The 17406-nt window shown below is 36.8% G+C and overlaps 1 protein-coding gene across 5 annotated transcripts in view; it reads right to left on the reverse strand.

Moving 5' to 3' along the window:
- The window catches only part of HYCC1 (hyccin PI4KA lipid kinase complex subunit 1), a 43045-nt gene that overhangs the window by 14423 nt on the left and 11216 nt on the right, over nt 1-17406 (reverse strand). For 4 of the 5 annotated variants that reach the window (XM_083855735.1, XM_083855737.1, XM_083855739.1 and 1 more), the window contains exons 2-7: nt 9087-9166; nt 8127-8228; nt 4291-4470; nt 1508-1588; nt 1009-1124; nt 588-683 (exon numbers count right to left, since the gene is read on the reverse strand). In XM_083855735.1, the coding sequence (XP_083711861.1) occupies nt 588-683; nt 1009-1124; nt 1508-1588; nt 4291-4470; nt 8127-8228; nt 9087-9137 (626 nt within the window). In that variant the 5' untranslated portion in view covers nt 9138-9166. Of the gene's footprint in view, nt 1-587; nt 684-1008; nt 1125-1507; nt 1589-4290; nt 4471-8126; nt 8229-9086; nt 9167-9299; nt 9417-17406 lie in introns of all 5 variants that reach the window. The other variant, XM_083855736.1, reaches the window with a different exon arrangement.

The raw sequence follows: 17406 nt of genomic DNA on the forward strand, positions 1-17406 counted from the left end.
TGAAAAAAAGATATTGATCAAAAAATAGACACTGTAATTAAAGCTGAGGTAGACCTTTTGTTTGTTTTGAGGTCGGGAAGGGTGTGTTGACATTGTTAATTTGGGTTTTTTAAGCAACAGCTGATTTTGGAAATGTTCAATGTATCCATAAAAATGTACGTATTTCTATTCTAGTTTGAACATCTACTATATTTACAAGAAAGTTTCAACCTGCACAGCATCTGAATTTATTTAGCAAACCTGCAATGCAAAATACACCACATTTCTAAAAGACACCTCTGGTTTTCTTTTGTTAACATAACTAGAACTACTGTTACTAAAAACAAAGTTTCCTTCAACTTCTCCTCTTAAAGGAGAAGTTTAACCTGCATATAAGCCAGCTATTATTACCTATTTTGAGATCTCAACCCAATGTTATGTAAGAGACACTTTCAAAGCAAATAATGCATCTGCAAACACCTATGAGAAGTCAAGTTTAAAAGCAGCCTTTGGGAACTCAAAGCTTGTTTTTATAAAAACAAAGTCCAAACTGACTGCTTTTCAAGCTGGAAATGCCATTTTAAGAGTAAACAACCTACGGAAATTACCTTGAGCAAATTTGACACAATGACTGAAGAGACATTGCAGGCATGTAACTTAAGGCAGCGTTGTAACAGAGCAGAAGGAAAGTCAGCACTTCAAACCTGGAATTTGAAAGAAACATTGGAATTCTATTACCAACTTTATTTTGTTAAAAGAAAACAAATCTACAGGGACATTTTTAACGGTTATTTCAATAGATCTGGCATTGTATTTCAGTACAATCAACAACTGAGTAAGCTTTCCCTCTATGTGTAGTAACATGCCCTGCTAATCTTTCTGCATCTACATTTTTACATTGTTAGAAACAAAAAAGCATATGACAAAACACAACATACACCTATCCTCCTTCAGTCTGCAACTATACTAAAAATTAGAAGCTCAGATCCATTCTGGACTCTCAAGCAAAATCCCATGATACGATTTCACCTGTTCTGGGCTGTCAGCATCTCCCTCTGAGGATGAGGTCCACTGTACACAACCCTCGACAAACCGTGCTGCGACAAAGCTCCTTCAGTGAGAGCCATGGAGCCAATGCTGGAAGGCTAAAGGAAAACAGGGTCATTCAGAGCACGTCCACCTCAAATCTTGCTATAATGCAAGTGAAAATAGACAACAATAAGCATCACCATATTAATATATAAAATTTCAACATGTTTAATGTTATTTGACTGTTTAGATGTTATCGGTTCATTTTACGCCAGATAAGGTATATGGCTTCAGAAAAGAAGAAAAGACACAGTTGCTTCATGGGTATTATGCAATCATGACTATTCCACAATTAACAGGACACAGAAATCTCAGAAGTATGTTCCTGTGCCATCGTACAACATGTTAAAACTACTTTTCACTTTTGTTCTTAACAAACAGGCCCCCAAAGGATAATGCCCTTCTCAACTGGGAATTGACCTTTGTAGGTGGCACTTACTTCATGATAGATCGAAGGTTTGGACAATGACGGAATTGTGAAACTCAGCACTTTGCTATGTCCCTCTTTGTCAACTATCTCCTGAAAAAAACAGAAGATATCAAAGGTTACACTGTACTACAGAAAACAGACATTCTAAAATGTTAAATACTATTTATTATAGGGACTGATAGGGATACTACAACAATCCAAGCTGCAAGCTAGAAATTATCTATTTGCTTTCTATTTGTTTATGAAAACTCTTCAAATAACTTAGCCCAGGGCACATCCATTTGCATGCATAATCCACCTTAAAAACACTAACAGGAAACATCATGTTTAAAACAACATTATTTTTTTTTAATTATATACTATTTGCTAATTGTGAAGTTAGCGATCAATAATTCTGTTCTGAAAACTATTAACTATCAAGTAGAACTCTACAAGTAATTTGTTTTAGAAATATTGCAGCTCTGGAATGACTGCAGCCTCATATGGTTTGACAGCAGCAGACCACAGCATTTGCAAAAGCCCAAGTCAGATAACTCTCTCTATGGAATTAAAAGAAGCATTGATGCAAAGCTTTAGAGAAGCTACTTCCCTGAAAGATACCACAACAGCAGTAGCTGGCAGACTTCTTGCTCCTGTAAGTTAACCGAAGACTAATGGGCAAAGCAAAACAAGACGTGGTTTTGTACCACAGAAGAGCATTGGAGTATTTCAAATAAAAAGCTTTTAAAGATCCAAAGCAGACTTGACCAAAACAAACACCACGCATTAGATTTTACTTTCCTCTTCTCTAAGTTTCAGCAGCTGATTTCATATATCCAGAAGTAATAATCAGAGAGGAGTTTCAGTGTCTCCTAACACCTATGCGTTGGGAGGCTGAAGGTCTAACTTCACACAGTAATTATTAAAACTCCTGTCTTAAAATAAAATATGAAGTGGTAAAGGAAGACTGAAAAGGATCAAAAGGGCACACAGAGCTTCTCCTTCTGAAAAGCTGCACAGCTCCTTCACTCTCCACATAAACCACTGGTACTTTAATTTTTAATATTGCTCCTGCATCAATATGGAAAATATGTTCCTCAATATATAGGAGAAAGTGAAAGAAAATGGCTACATCCAAACCTCTAAATTCTAAAAATATTAATATTTGTATTCTTCATTACAATCAGATTTGTAATTAAATTTCAGGAGTACATTTCAAGATCTGAACTGTATTTTAAAAATGGCATATAACTACAGCTAGGCAAGAAAAAAATTTCAACTGCATGCACTACCACTGTACATCCCTAAGCTGAAGGCAGAACAAACCAGTTCAGATCTCAAGGTTCAGCCACAATAATTCCATACCCCTCACAATGTAGCCAATTTAAAATTATTCTGAGCAATATTTTTCATTTTCCTTCAGTAAGAAACTGCAGGACTCCTACTGAACATGTTAAGTTTCCAAGAGTCCACTGTACATATTTACATAGGAATTACTATTTATATTAGGCTTCATATTTCATCTTGGTTTTGAAAACATAAAGTAGTTAGTTCAAGAGAAAATAAGTATATAAAGCAGGTCACCTATTACCCTTTCAACCTGTATACTAAAGAACAATACAATCTTGATTGTTTCAGTTATAAATTTTAGGCAACACCAACAGCAGGGAAGAAATCAGTGTAAGTACCATACCACTGTTCTACCATAAGCATTCCTTATGTCTTAAAGCAAAATGGGGGAAAAAAGTTCTCAAACCAAAAAGTCGTGCTGATCTAGAGAAGCTTGCTGTGAAATTTTTATGACCCCAGGCAGCTGGAGATGGAAAGCCAAGTTACTAATTGAGAAAGAAACTGTTCACAGCTAAGAGAGGATGTTACCAGACTGGTTTCAAGCTTAACTGTAAATGTAATCTCTTCTAGGAGAAAAACAAGTCATTACGGCCACATTCATGAACCACTTTAAATTACTTCATCATGGATATAAAGGAGTGCATTGCCTTAAGGTGTAAGTTAAGACCAAATGCTTTCCAGGAATGTTCTTCTTGTCAGATACAACTAAGTATACAGAAAAGGCAGGAAAAGCCTGTACTTTGCCTCAAGAGAAGTGGAACATAAGGGCTCAGGTCTTTTAAATTAGACTCCTAGGTGAAAAAGACATTTTCACTTGCTTGGTGAAGACACCCATGATTATTTCTAGGAGATGGATAGCAGCTTCCTTCTCCAGATTCTCAGAACGAAGAGACTTAAAGTTCATCGCTATTTCACTTCACAAAAAGCCTTCCTAAAACAACCAGAACAAACTACACAGACAAGAATCCCAACAGACGTTATTTTAAAATAGCCATAAAAAGACTAAAATATGGTGCTTTTAAGGGTTCCTTTTTAATTCTGCTCTTCAAAATACAGATTAAGCAACAAACAGGATATTTTCAGAAAAAGTATTTTTAAAATGTCAAGGTTATTTCAAAATGGACACCTTTAATTTTTCAAAGATAAGCAAGCTGTTCAGCAGTCAAGTAATAGTTGAAAGTTTTTTTTTCTTGGTGGTTTTAGTCCAGAGAGTCAAAATACCCCAGAAAATACAGGCAACTATTTCGAAAGCAGTGCCCGGAAAAGTTTTCAAGCAGAATGTGAGTTTAATCACCATAACAAGAAAATAAGTAGCAAAAAAATTCAAGAATCACAGAAAGAGTGGAAAAAATATTGACCAAAGAATGAAAGTTCATGTTGTAGACTTCTGACAGACACCAGTTTGAAGAGCTGAGACTGAAATAATCACTTTCAATTCTAAAACAAAACGTTGAAATACAAACCAAATTGTAAACTCCTAGGAGAAGAGCCTCTATGCATCCACTGCTCTGCAAATCTCTGCTGGCTGAGACAGCAAGATAGCACCACATCAATTCTGGCAGAAACTGCAGCGTAAACCGGAGCAATTTTTCCTCACCACTGCGATAGAACTCAAAGAGCTGATGGCAAACTGGCTCCAGAAGCTGAAATATAAGTTACAATAGGGAATGAATAAAACATTACAGAAATCTGCAACTTTGTCTGGATCAATCCTTTAGCCAAAACTGTAAACTGATAAAAATGACATTTTAGTTATTAGGGCATAACTGATACAGTAACTGCTCAAGTCACTTTACACACTTTCAAGGCTATAACATACTTTTGGATGATAAAAGTAGAGGCGTTCATCCTACATGAATAAAAAAAAATCCAATGGCTGCTTTGCCTCATTTTTGGCTCAGTTCCTTCAGCCTCAAAGGCAAAAAATAAGAGGATAGTTATCACATACCTCATACCTCTCAATACCTCTAACATTCAGACAAAGTACCTGAACAAAAGGTCTTGTTATTCTACAACTCCAACAGCATGCACAAAATAAAGCCAGAAGACCTGTATAACACTTAAATTCCAAGCAATACAAAAACTTAGTACACAACAGAATTAGGTTATTTTCCCACTCTCATTAAAACCTTCTACAAGCTTCAATGTATTTATACATTTGAGGCAGAAATGGGAAGCCTCAAGAGTAATTTTAGAATCAAATTTGTTAAACTGATACAAATGGATGTAAAACACTGAACTGGAAGTAGTATACTGAGCTAGATCAAGCTAAAAAAAGATTTTACAATAATGAAGCTATCAGCCTGCACCGTCTTCCTGGATTTAATGTGCCTTCTTGCATTACCACCTACCTCTGATACAAGGACAAAACACTGTGTTAACCACCACAGTGTCAATGTATGGAAATAGGATTTCCTAATTCTCTCCAATTAGAAAATACTGTCAAAAACAGCAGGCACTTTCAAAGCCAGCTGAACTACTAAATTCAGTTCTACTATTTATCTAGATCACAACTTTAGCTTTAATAGAGCAAGTTTCAGAAAAATAAGAAAGTCAATTCTATATTCATCCCAATATTGTAGCAAAGGAGGTAAAATCACCAGGGAGACCATGCTAGAAAAATACCCGCTTGTCTTTCTAAGCTTTTCCTCCTGAACATGAAAAAGTCAGGTCAACACATTTTTTACCTCTTGAAGTTACTTCTGAAACTGAAAAATCGTAACGGATTTGAGCTCTTTTTTAAGAAGTAATCTAGGACAATCTGATCCATTCTAAAAAAGAGGAACTTTCATAGCTTCTCAGAGATATAGCTTCACTTTGCAAAAATCATCTCTGAAAAACCTACAGTAAAGGCAAAAAAGTCACACCAAGCTAAACCAGCCATCAGTTTTTAAGAGCAGTACAGCAAAGATCCTTCTAGAAAACTTAAGCAGCAGAAGTGTGTTCCATCTTTGGCTTACATTTTTTCACACAATTTGCATCCTTCTCGTAATAAAGTATCAGTTCTGAACAATGTGCTTGAACTTCAAAAGACACATAGGCAGCTGTGACAGGTATCCACGTTTACATCCTTATCTCACTTGAGACAGCTTTGTATCAGCACATTTAAATGCATAATCTGTACAAAACCAGATTTTCTTCCTCAAAATGCCACCACATGCTACAACCTAATATCAAAACGCACTAATGACTGTTCTGCTTTCAAGATATCGTTTTGAATCAAAGAGTTCTGAAGGAACTAGACTGAGACATTTTTTAGTACTGGAACAGAAGAATGTCCAAGTAATTCCATCCCTCTTCCTTTTAAGCTGCACCCAAGTGTGTTAGACACTCCAAACATTTGCTATTTCCTAATGCAAATGCCTGCTTGGCTGCTATCTAAAAAGACAGCAAGCAATTTTTAAGTAAAAAGCAAAAAATCTTCAATCTTTGAAAAAAAACTCAGTCACATATTTATTTAATCTTTTACTGCTGAAAGTCTTTAGTGAATTTTAAGTCCTTTAAATCTTCACATCTTCTGGACTATCCTTTCACTGAACTCCATTTATCACCTAGCAGGGGCCCAGGAACCTCAAAAGTAACTAACGAAGTCTTTACTTACACAGCTGCTATGAAGTGGATATTAAACAATAGCTCATTTACCTTACAAATGGCTAATTAATTTTTTGGAAAAGCGAACCAAAACAACCCATATGAAAAACAAACATGAACCAGCAGGAAAATGCAGTTACAGGTGTAAATACACAGGATTACTTTTCAAATGCTTAAAAAAACTCCACATCTATCCTGCAAAACAAGATTAATCACAACTTTAGAGTATTGATAATTATTTTAAGTACATATATTCAAAGGTATACAGATGGGGTTGTTTGTCCATTTTTAAACTCAGCAGTAATTTTAGTGTTCATGCATTAATCCTTCCCCTTTGCATTACACCCATGAGATAAGAGAGGACAGCACATACTCTCCACCATACAGCAAGATGACATTACACAATGCAGCTAACAGATCTCAAGTAGCAGTTAAAAGATATTACTTTTCTTTTTAACTGCTGATTTGTAATTATTTCCACAATGTGGAAAGCTCCAAGCAGCCTCTTCCATAAAGCAACAGCTACTTGGAGAACAGTCCAAAAAAGATGCCAGGATTTTTCCCTCAAGGCAACACAACACTCGGTGTCATCACTAACTTTTCATTTCAATTCAAAGTCTCACTACTAGGAAAATCTTCAATACCTTGCCCCTGGGATTATCCCACCAACCTTTTCAAGCAGAAGTTGCAGCACCACTCTGCTACTAAGGCCCCTGAGAAAGCTAGTGATAGTCAGAAGTAGTAAGAAATCAAAGAACATATGAAAGTATTAATTAAACTATCAACAGGCAGACTCATTAGATTAATTTACATTTTGATACAAATTCTAAAAACCAGACAGGCTTGACTCAGTAGTTGGAATGACTCAGAATGCCCTTCTGAGCAGCAAATTCAAATTACATTTGTTCTTTGCTGGACAACCTGGGAGTTTCACTATCAGCATTCACTCTAAAAGCATATGTACTGAAAGCATTTTATCCTGTGACCTTTAGTACTAGCATAATCTCAAACTTTGAGAAGATGCCTTATTTCTGGGTCTTTTCAGAAGAATTAAGGATTTGGTGCAATTTTAAAATAATGTACAAAAGGATTTCTGGATGGTAGAAAGCAGTTAACAACACACAATTAAACCCAGATCAGAACGTTCTGAACATACTTGGACACTTTAAAACAAGGGCAGTCATGGGTTATGGAACCTTCTTAGTACAGGTACTGAGAAAACCTGCCCCCCTTTCCCCACTATTTTTTATATTTTGCCCTCATTTCAGTAAGGCACATCCACTGTAGAACTCAATGGCTTGATATCATATGCATTTCAAACAACAAAAAACCTAAAACCAAAGCAACTTTAAAGAAGGATGGCTAATCTATTGGACTTTGTTCTCTTGCATTGTAATGGACAAGCTTCTGACACCAAGAGATCCACACTCAAGTGATAATTACAGAAAGAATTCTGAAAGACACAAACATCTTTTCAATTCCTTAATGCATTTCTCAATTCTCATCCAAGTCCTGAAGCCCATGAATGCAACCTACAAAATTAACTATGATCAGTAGGTTACAAAACTTACAATTATTTTTTCCATGTCAATGCAAAGAACAAACTTTTTGAAGGAGACTCTTCATCAATTAACTAGCATGCAAGGTCTTGGTTTCATTCTGTCAGTGTTATGTCAGACATTTTAGGTAAGGGATCCAAAATACTCACTTCACTCTGTGGCTCCTGAATTACTTTGTAAAGAGATGAAATCAAAGCAGTCCTATCATTCAAGCTGGCAGCATAGCTGGATATGGATGCTTCTGGCAGTGTCTGAAATAAAAATATTATAAGCAATTTCCATCATTAAAATATTACAGCTATTTCAACAATTTTCCATTACAAGTCACTGTTAATCAGGGTTTACTGTAAATTAAATCTTGTTTCACAAAGAAATCCTCACATTTTCAGACTGTTGCCAGAAGACACACTGCACTCTATCATTTTGCAATTTCAGACAGAATGTAACAACAGTGGATGGGAAATTGATAAAAAACAAGTTACAAAAATGCAACTGCCACTGAAATTTCACTGTGAGACTTCAGTCCTGTAAAACTTTCAGAGTTTTCAGATCCATACTTCAAGGAGTTCTCAAGACCAACTGTACACAGGTAGTGAACATTATTACCAGATAGAGTATTACTCTGGAAAAACATAAAATCCAGTTGATGCAAATTCCAGCTCTTCTCTAACACTAAACGTATTTTCTGCCAGTACTAAAGAAGGAAAAAATCTAATATTTTTAACAACCCTTTAGAAGATATACATTTAAATATATATAAGTCTCACAGTAATTCTTATCTCCAGTCCTTCAAAGGACTCCACTCTACACACAGGAAAACATATTTCCAGTGTATCGAAGCAGACCAGGAGCAAGACCTACAGTCATGGCTGGTACTCAAACCAATAAAATCATTCATCTATGATATACGTTTTCACTGCTCTCTGTCAGGAAGTATGCCACTCCAAAGAGGCAAGGAAAAAATCCTTTCAAGTAGACATTTGTATTTATCACATGATCTCAGCAAAACCCAAGGTTACTATCTTTCATTCTCTAAAGGATGCAAGCACTTCTGCACACTTCACCAACAGTGATTCAAACACTACTGGCTCAAAATCAGAGTGTATTACCTTGAACTCTGATAACCACTCCTCCACAACCCCAGTATCCACAGCTAACATCTTCCAACATCTGCTTCAAAACCTTCAGCCTGAAAGAATAAGCAAACACAGTCTGTGAATACTCCAGTCACTGCATTAAGCAGATGATGAAAATTAAGTCTCTGTCATGCTTTTACTTGTTAATATTTTGCATGCTGATATTACTTTGAACTTTTATTGTACCTCACTTATGCATGCTGCTGGAAGCATTAAACACAGGAGTCTTCACACACAGCAGTTTAATAGATTCCAACTATGTATTGCGTGGGAAGTAAGTCAAAGATTTGCAGAAATGGCATTCTGAAAACAGAAAATATTACCTCCTCAATTTCAATTTATTTTTCAGCTTACAAAACTCAAGAGGAAACTGTATGGACTCACTGAAGAGAAACTACTATTTAGGTTTTTCCAAGACGACTGCTATTCCCAGCTTGGAAAAGGTCAGTGAAATAAAGGCGGATGGAAAACCTTTCAGTCCTCCCCCACCATGGCAACTGCAAGACAATGAGCCTGCTGCCTCGGCATGGAGCCTAAGACAGACCCCCCCACTCAACATTTTGCCCAATCTCAGACAGAGAGAGGTCATCAGCAGCAGGACTCCACACAGGAGATGCAGAGTGGCTTCTGAAATTAATTTCTGATTTCTCTTCTATTTTGAGAAACCACTTAAAAACAACTGTCCCATGGAACAGCTTATTCTGACCAAAAAACCAATATATCAATAAGATACAAAACTACTAAAAGTCAAAAGAGCATGCTGTTAGCTTATCCAAATTGTGCCCATAGATTTCAACCAGTGAAAAAATTAAATACTCATCTGAGGAAAAAATTAACACTGTCTTGGTGAAATGTTCAGTCATGGGAGATATTCCACCAAGTTTTACTGTGCCAGTTTAAAATTAGTTTTGAAGTACTGCTATCCAAGTATGAGGCTGTCCATGAATGACAAGCAAGGAAAAGATGGGAGGCAAGGACTGCCTTTTATAACACAAACACAAATACTTTGTTCTGAAATCCAGACTGTGGTGGAGCATGTACAGAATATACACAGTATATTTTAAGAAACCTAAAGGGAGAAGAATCAGATATGATAATACCAAGAGCCCACTATAACCCTCCAAAGCAAGGGGAGTGGGGAAAGCCCAAACTCAAATAAGGCTTTAAGTAGTGACCAAGATATTTCAATGCACAAAGTTGTGAGGAAATTACTATTCAGACACGAATGGCAAACGGAATAAAACTGAATAGGTTGTCCAGCAGTTTCATTTTCAGAATCATTTTAATACACAATAATGACATAAGGCAACCAGAAACTTCTGTGACCCCCTCTCTTCACTTGCATGATCATTAAATAATAGACTAGGACAGGTGAAATCATGGGGAGCCAGCTGTGACAATGTCCTCTCACAAAAGACATGCAAGTCTGCACAAAGCTGACAAAGCACTGCCTTGGGAGGATGAAAGGGCAACAGGGAAGGGCCAAGCAAGTGTAAGCATTTAATTTTTGGAGACCAGACCTCTGCTGTGGCCTGGGTATGGGCTCTTCAAGGATTGTGGGGGAAGAAAGCTGCCTTTTATTTGGGAGAGCAGGAACACATGGAGCTCAGGCCTGCTGTGGATGATGAGACAGTTGGCAGCTTATGGGTCACAGATGAGAGAGCAGAACAACATGGGTGACAGTATGGCAGGTGTTTTCTATTCATCACCTGAGCAAGACAAAACACAGGAAGCCCTCTTCATATACAGCAGAAGAAGCCTTGCACCACAGGCACCTGCTCCTCACTCGGAGCATGAACTACCCTCTCATCTCTCGGAGGGGAAACAGAAGAGGGAACAAGTGCATTGATTACCCAGTTCCTGAAGCAGAGGACTGAGGAGCCAAAGGCAGGCCCTCTGCTAAACCTCTAATTACAAACATGGAAAAACTGGCTACTGACATCAAGGTCAGGGCAGACACAGTTGCAATGACCATGACAAAGAATATCACAGAATCCCAATAAGAAGGATCAAAGCAAGAAGGAGGATCAAGAATTTTCTAGAATGGTTCATGGGCTTTTGCAAAAATAGCAGCAACATGAAAACTAGGGCTCCATGACTGAATTAGCAGGGGATCTGCTGAGAGAAGATACAGAAAAGGCCAAGATACTCACTGTCACCTTTGCTTCTGTTGTTACCAGCAAGAGCAGCCCCCAGGACCCCTGCACCTCAGAGTACAGAAAATTGCCTTAAGTGCCAGAATGGCTGAGGAGTGTCCATCCATGGAGACACTGAAAACCCAGTTTGATAAGATTCTTGAGCAGCCTGACACCTCTTTCAATTTTCACTACTTTGAGCAAAGGAGGTTGGACTTCATGATCACAAAGAAATGGGAAGGATTACCAGGAAGAATATTAATTCAGCTAAATACCAAGTCTTTCTGATCAGCACTGACAGTCTCTGAAGGTGTAACGATGAAAATACAGAGAAGTTGACTCTGAATGCTCAGCATAGGTTGTGTGTGAGACCCTGCTGTGAAGGGAGGCTTTTAAGGATAATACCATGTGCTAACAAACACAAACACTAGTCCTACTACAATTATTGAAGCAACCACCTTGCCAGTACTTACAGAACCCCACAACCTACTAGCCCTACTTTCATTCCTATGAAGGTGGACAAAGGCTTCTGCAGCATCTTATGCTTCAGCACAGCTGACAATAGTAACCATTCCCTACTGAGCACCATCAATAGCACAGACACCTGTCCTAATATTGATTGCTCAAAGCAAAAAATATCATTATTTAAAAGAGTCATGAGGAGTCCTGGATACACCACGTCCATAGTTGATACCACATTCATCCAAGAGATTAATTTTTTTCTCACTCTTCTCTAGTGATCCATCAAGCATTATTGTCAGATTAAAGGCTCCCAGAGAACAGAGGTTTCATTTGACCAGCAAAAACAGTAAGAACATCCTTGGCTGGCATGATTCATTGGAACAATACTTCAAGTTTTTATGACTAATTTGATGACTAAGTATTTAAAGATGACACTTTTTCTTCTTTTTTGTGCAAAAGAATGAACTCTTGAAATTGCATCTATAAAAAAGAAATAGGACAAAGTTTTTGCTGATATGATCTTTAGTATTTATTTTTAAAGTAGCAGATGCATTCCATTGAGAGTTAAGGCAGTAGAAACAAGGAGATAGACTGTCCTTATATTACCTTCACACTTTAAAAAAATCCATATATATCTGTTTAAACCACAGCAATACACATTTGACTATCACAAATAAAACTCTTAACTTTACAATTATTTTCCATAAGACAAGGATTTTGTATTCAATTGATGTCCCCCGGAAGGAAAAAAAAGCTTTAATTCCATGTATCAGCAGTGTGGGATCTATTTAAACAGGCAGAGGATTGAGTCATTTTGTTCTAGTTAAGTAACAGATCAAGTTGGACTGGCACAATAATTTGGACAATTGGAAAACCCAAGATTGTTACAAAAGAAGGATTAACAAGTTTCAGTTAACAACAATTTTAATAACAATTTTTTGCTGAAACCTACAAAAAGTTTTTAAAAAGTAACTCTGGAACGGGATTTTTAACACTAAATGCACCAAAATAAAGGTTAATTTATAGCATCTGTTAACCTTTCACAGAAAAAAAAAAGATCCAGAGGATTAAAAAAGCATGCCTTAATTACAGCTTTGCTTCAGTGGCTATAACTGCAAGATATAGGCCACTGTAAGCATGAGCTGTTCCAGTCACTACAGAATTAAAGTAACATAAAGTGGATAAAATAAATATCTGCTACTTTGAGGATAAAAAAAAAGTGAAAAAAAAATGTAAAATTGCATTAAGATGTACTTTATAAATACCAAAACTGTAATGGAAATTCAAACAACACAGCAAATGCTACACAACATTTTTCCTAAAAAATCTTGTTTTAAGCTACATCAGTATGTAATTCTCTTGAAACTAATATTTTTTTTCTTGGTCTCCTCTTACTAAGTCCCTGCAAAGATTTCAAATGAGTGGAGCTTGAGAATTTCTTTAAAAACGACTTTTGTCACCACAAATCAAACAATACTTGGATTAAACATGAAGAGCAGCTTCAAATGTCCCCATGCTCCTTGTTCATTTGGATGTCCTGATGAGGACTGTTACAGGAAAGAGAAGTCTCAATTATTTAAATACCACAAAACTATTTGTGATGCAGCTCAGTAACAGCCAGGTGGTTCAGCACTGCTGAATTTTTATTAGACACATACATATTCTTAGTTTATCTCACACATGAAGTAAAGCCACTTTAGGTGATACTCTTGCATTGAAGGTCTTCATACTTGCCACATAAAAGCAGGCATAGCTTATAGTCTAGCTAACACATGGCTAATTGTCAATATTTATATGGCTAATATAACATGTATCCTTGTGCCTTGTGAGTTAAAAGCACTTTGGAGTATCTTCCACAAGACTCTCAACTTGGACTAGCAGCCAAAGATAGGATTTATAATAAATAATAATTAACAAGTTTCTGAGTCCTAAACGGCCTCTGACAGCTGTTAATTGATCTTGGTCTATTCTAATACAGTAATATAAGTCTCTCTCCTGTGGAGATACCAATTTTTCTTTTGTTTCAAGGTGAGTAGTACAACTAGAATAAGATATCAAGGAAATTTATCTGACAAAAGCAACTCTCATTTAGGAGAGACTTCTCCAAAGTCTCTAAAAAAGGTAATTTCAGTAATTTCACACCCCCTCCACCCCCCCCTTTACAGCACAAATACATCAGGAACTTACTGAATTTCCTGTTTTTAATAGAGGAGGGAGAAAAAGTTACTAGGCACTGAGTTGGTGGAGGGCCAGCCAAGACTAATTAAGACATATTCTCTGGCAAACTTACTAATGCATCCGCCTACTTAAATGGCTTTGGATTTTCCTACCTGTCACACAAGACTTTAATATAGTAATATCAAATTATGTCTTTGAATGAAATCACAGACAACACATGCACAAGTTTTTCTTTAAAAAGAAAGTCTCACAATAGGTGGCTTTCTTGCTCTTCACAGCTACCCAGTGTTTGTGGAATTCATCCACAGAATGCATGTGAGTAAATGAAATCTGAATTAAGTACAAGGAGGCTGGACTTGGATAAAAAATGAATGCTTGACCTGCAGAACTGACCTTCTGAAACCACAGTATTAGACATTTGCTAGGGAAAGTCACAGAGTTGGAAAAAACAAAACCAGAGGCCAAAAACTGCTCAAGTCTCATCCTCTGGGATTTGCTGGAAGAGGAGAGTGAGCATATACTGCATCTTTACCTAATCTGTAAAGTATCTGCTTGGAAGTCTGTATTATTTGCTTAAAAAAAAAAAATAGCTTAAGGGAAACATGGAGCAGAAAGTTAAGCTATTTATGAACCATCAGCCAAATCTGTCAACTCACCCCAGATTAGGAGCAAAGTAAAACTGTGAGCATTCCATTAGGATGCATCAGACCCATAAAAGATCAAGCTCCTAGTAAATGTTCATCTTCTCTTCTATAGTAGTTTGCACACAGAAGTAGGGATGGGCAAATTAGGACTCAACTTTTCTTCCCTTTTGAAGTGGTACAAGAAATGTTAAAAACCTTTAAGTCAGCTCTGCTTGATTCATCAAGTTCATTTGAAAGGATTACAGTCTACACTTAAAATTCATATTGCTGAACCCTTTTTTTGCCTTTATTTCAGAGACAAAGACACAATCCTTGGTAATCCACAGAACAGGAAAGAGCACTCAGACAAGTGTACTCTTGATTCAATTGCCAAAGAAGAGAATGTATTTTCCTGATGTTAATGCACAACTCATTTTAGTGATACAGTGATCTGTTCGTTTTCTATACAATTTCAAGCTGTTCCGTTCAAATACTTGTAGCTGCAATAATGGGGAGCAAAATACTTGAAGTCTCTTGAGAAAAGAAACAGATGCTACTGTGGACTCCAAAAGCCACTTTGACAGGTTTCAGAAACCACAAAGGTCAGGTCTGACCTCTTGATATTTTTCAAACTTCCACAAAGAAACAATACCCCCATTGTGCTAAGACTGAAACAGTCACATGTTTTATTCAAATATACAACTGCAAACAGTGCTCAAAGACTCGGTATCAAATATTCTCTGACAGTTGCCATCTTCAGCTTAAAACAAGACAGCTATGGTTGCACCAAGCATCACTGACTCAGGCTCAAGCAAATTCCTAAAATAAGAGATGGTTGGCATCTTCTAACAGGAGAAATAACAAGTTTTAGGTGACACTAGAGGTGACAGGCTCAAAACAAAGAGGAGTTACCAAAACCATGTAGGAAAGAAGTGTGCACTGAGGTCTGGGTACATGAACTTTACATAAATGCACAGGAAAAAAACCCACCTGGATATATGCATGGAAAAATCTACCCAGAGCCACTAAACATATAAGCACCTCTAGTTCAGACAGCTGGAGTCAAAGGTTGCTCCTCCAGCACAGTCTTCTAGTTTTCTCTCAGTTCCTTTCTTGGCCTCTATTAACAACCACTGCTAGACAATAAGGTTTCAGAAATTCTTCTCAGGTTCACCATAGTCATTCTGCAGTCTTCTGCACAATACAGCAGTGAATACACAAGCTAACTGTTCTGAACATTTGTTTCCAGTGGTTTGTAAAGATTACTGAACCTTAGGAAGTGAAACTGCAGTCAGTTTTAATTTCATCTTGCCAAGGGCATTATTCAGTTTTGCTTCCCATTTTCCTCTCCCCTCTGTCAGTGATAGAAGCAACCTGAGATATAAGTTCTTATCTAGAGCTTACAGTTTATATCACAATGTGGAACATCAGCCTTAAAGACTCAGGAGTCAATGGACTCTTCCATGAAATATATTTAAATAAGATTTCCTGATCCTTGCACATACGCTTCTTGAACAATTTACACATGGATATAACAAAGTGATAGATATTTACCCACCAAATGGAAAAGTCCTGCAGAATGATATCCATGACAATTTTAAAAAAAACAACAGATCTATTAATATTCAGATACTGATGACAGACCTCAATTCAGTTTTGATGCCAGCAGTTAAGGAAAAACTAGTCTATAGAAAGCAATCATACCTCAACTAGATCACACAGAAACTGTTAGTAACTGTCTTAAATACAGTTGTTTCTTGTGCCAAGTGTCCAGTACCACAGAATGCTGTGTGGAGGTTTCTGGACTGTAAAGCATCAAATACTTGATGTATCAAACTACAACTCAGTCTTCTACAACCTTTCAATTCTGTCAAGAGGGGGGGAAATAATAAAAAACAACAAACCACTTATGGTTGAGATCATGAAACTACAAGGCCACTTCCGTTGTTGCTAAATAGTCACATGGGCACACATAACCCAAAATATTCATGAGCAACGCTTTCTAAAATACCTCAAGAAGATGGTAAGACTCCTAATAGCACAGGCTTTTGAAAGTTTTAATCCTGATCTTTGACTCCTGGCAAATTTATTTGCTCAATTGCAGATTAGCAATCAATTACAAACCACATTTCTACTCAACTAACCTTGTATTCACCCTTTACTACCAAGAGAAAACGTCTCCCAAGACAACCAAATGACTCATGCAGTCAAACAAGTCACCAGGAAAAGAAATGAGACTACAATCACTGATATATTCACTTGAATTTATACAAGATAGTAAATCAGCTCTATAGTGTTTAAGCAGGACAAAAGCAGCCCTAACAGTACAGTGCCAAAATGAAGTAAGAGGAATTAACTTCTACAGCTTGAATCTTATTTTTTCATCATCCTCTACTACTTCTTCCTTGCTATCTTTTTAAATCTTGGTTTACTATTTCTTCCCTGTTGCCTACTGGACAAATGCACACTCTAAGTTCATCTGCCATATTGATAACCACAGTCAGTCAAAACTGACCACCTGTAAGGCAACTTATTCCAGTTACACCCCATTCTCTGGCATGCAGAATCCCTACTCTTTCAAGCTATTTCATCTGGAGTATATTAGCTTTTCTATCATCTGTAATTCATCAATAGTTTCATTACAGGGAAATAAAGCAAGATTTATTACTTTCAAAGCAGGTTTTTTAGCAGCTAAAATATACTTGCTTCCTCTTCTATTTCATGCAAACATTACTATTTACATCTTATTGACTCTTTAAGAAAGAACAGACATATAAACATCATAATCTTAGACAGAATGAAACACACAATTGAAAAATCTTGTCTTAATCTAAGTCCTTATGTTTTCTGGATTAATATAGTTAACTGTTCAACACATACAAAGAAAAATCAAGA

The sequence above is a fragment of the Zosterops lateralis genome (genome assembly GCF_965231275.1).
Source record: "Zosterops lateralis genome assembly, chromosome: 1".
Taxonomy (NCBI): Eukaryota; Metazoa; Chordata; class Aves; order Passeriformes; family Zosteropidae; genus Zosterops; species Zosterops lateralis.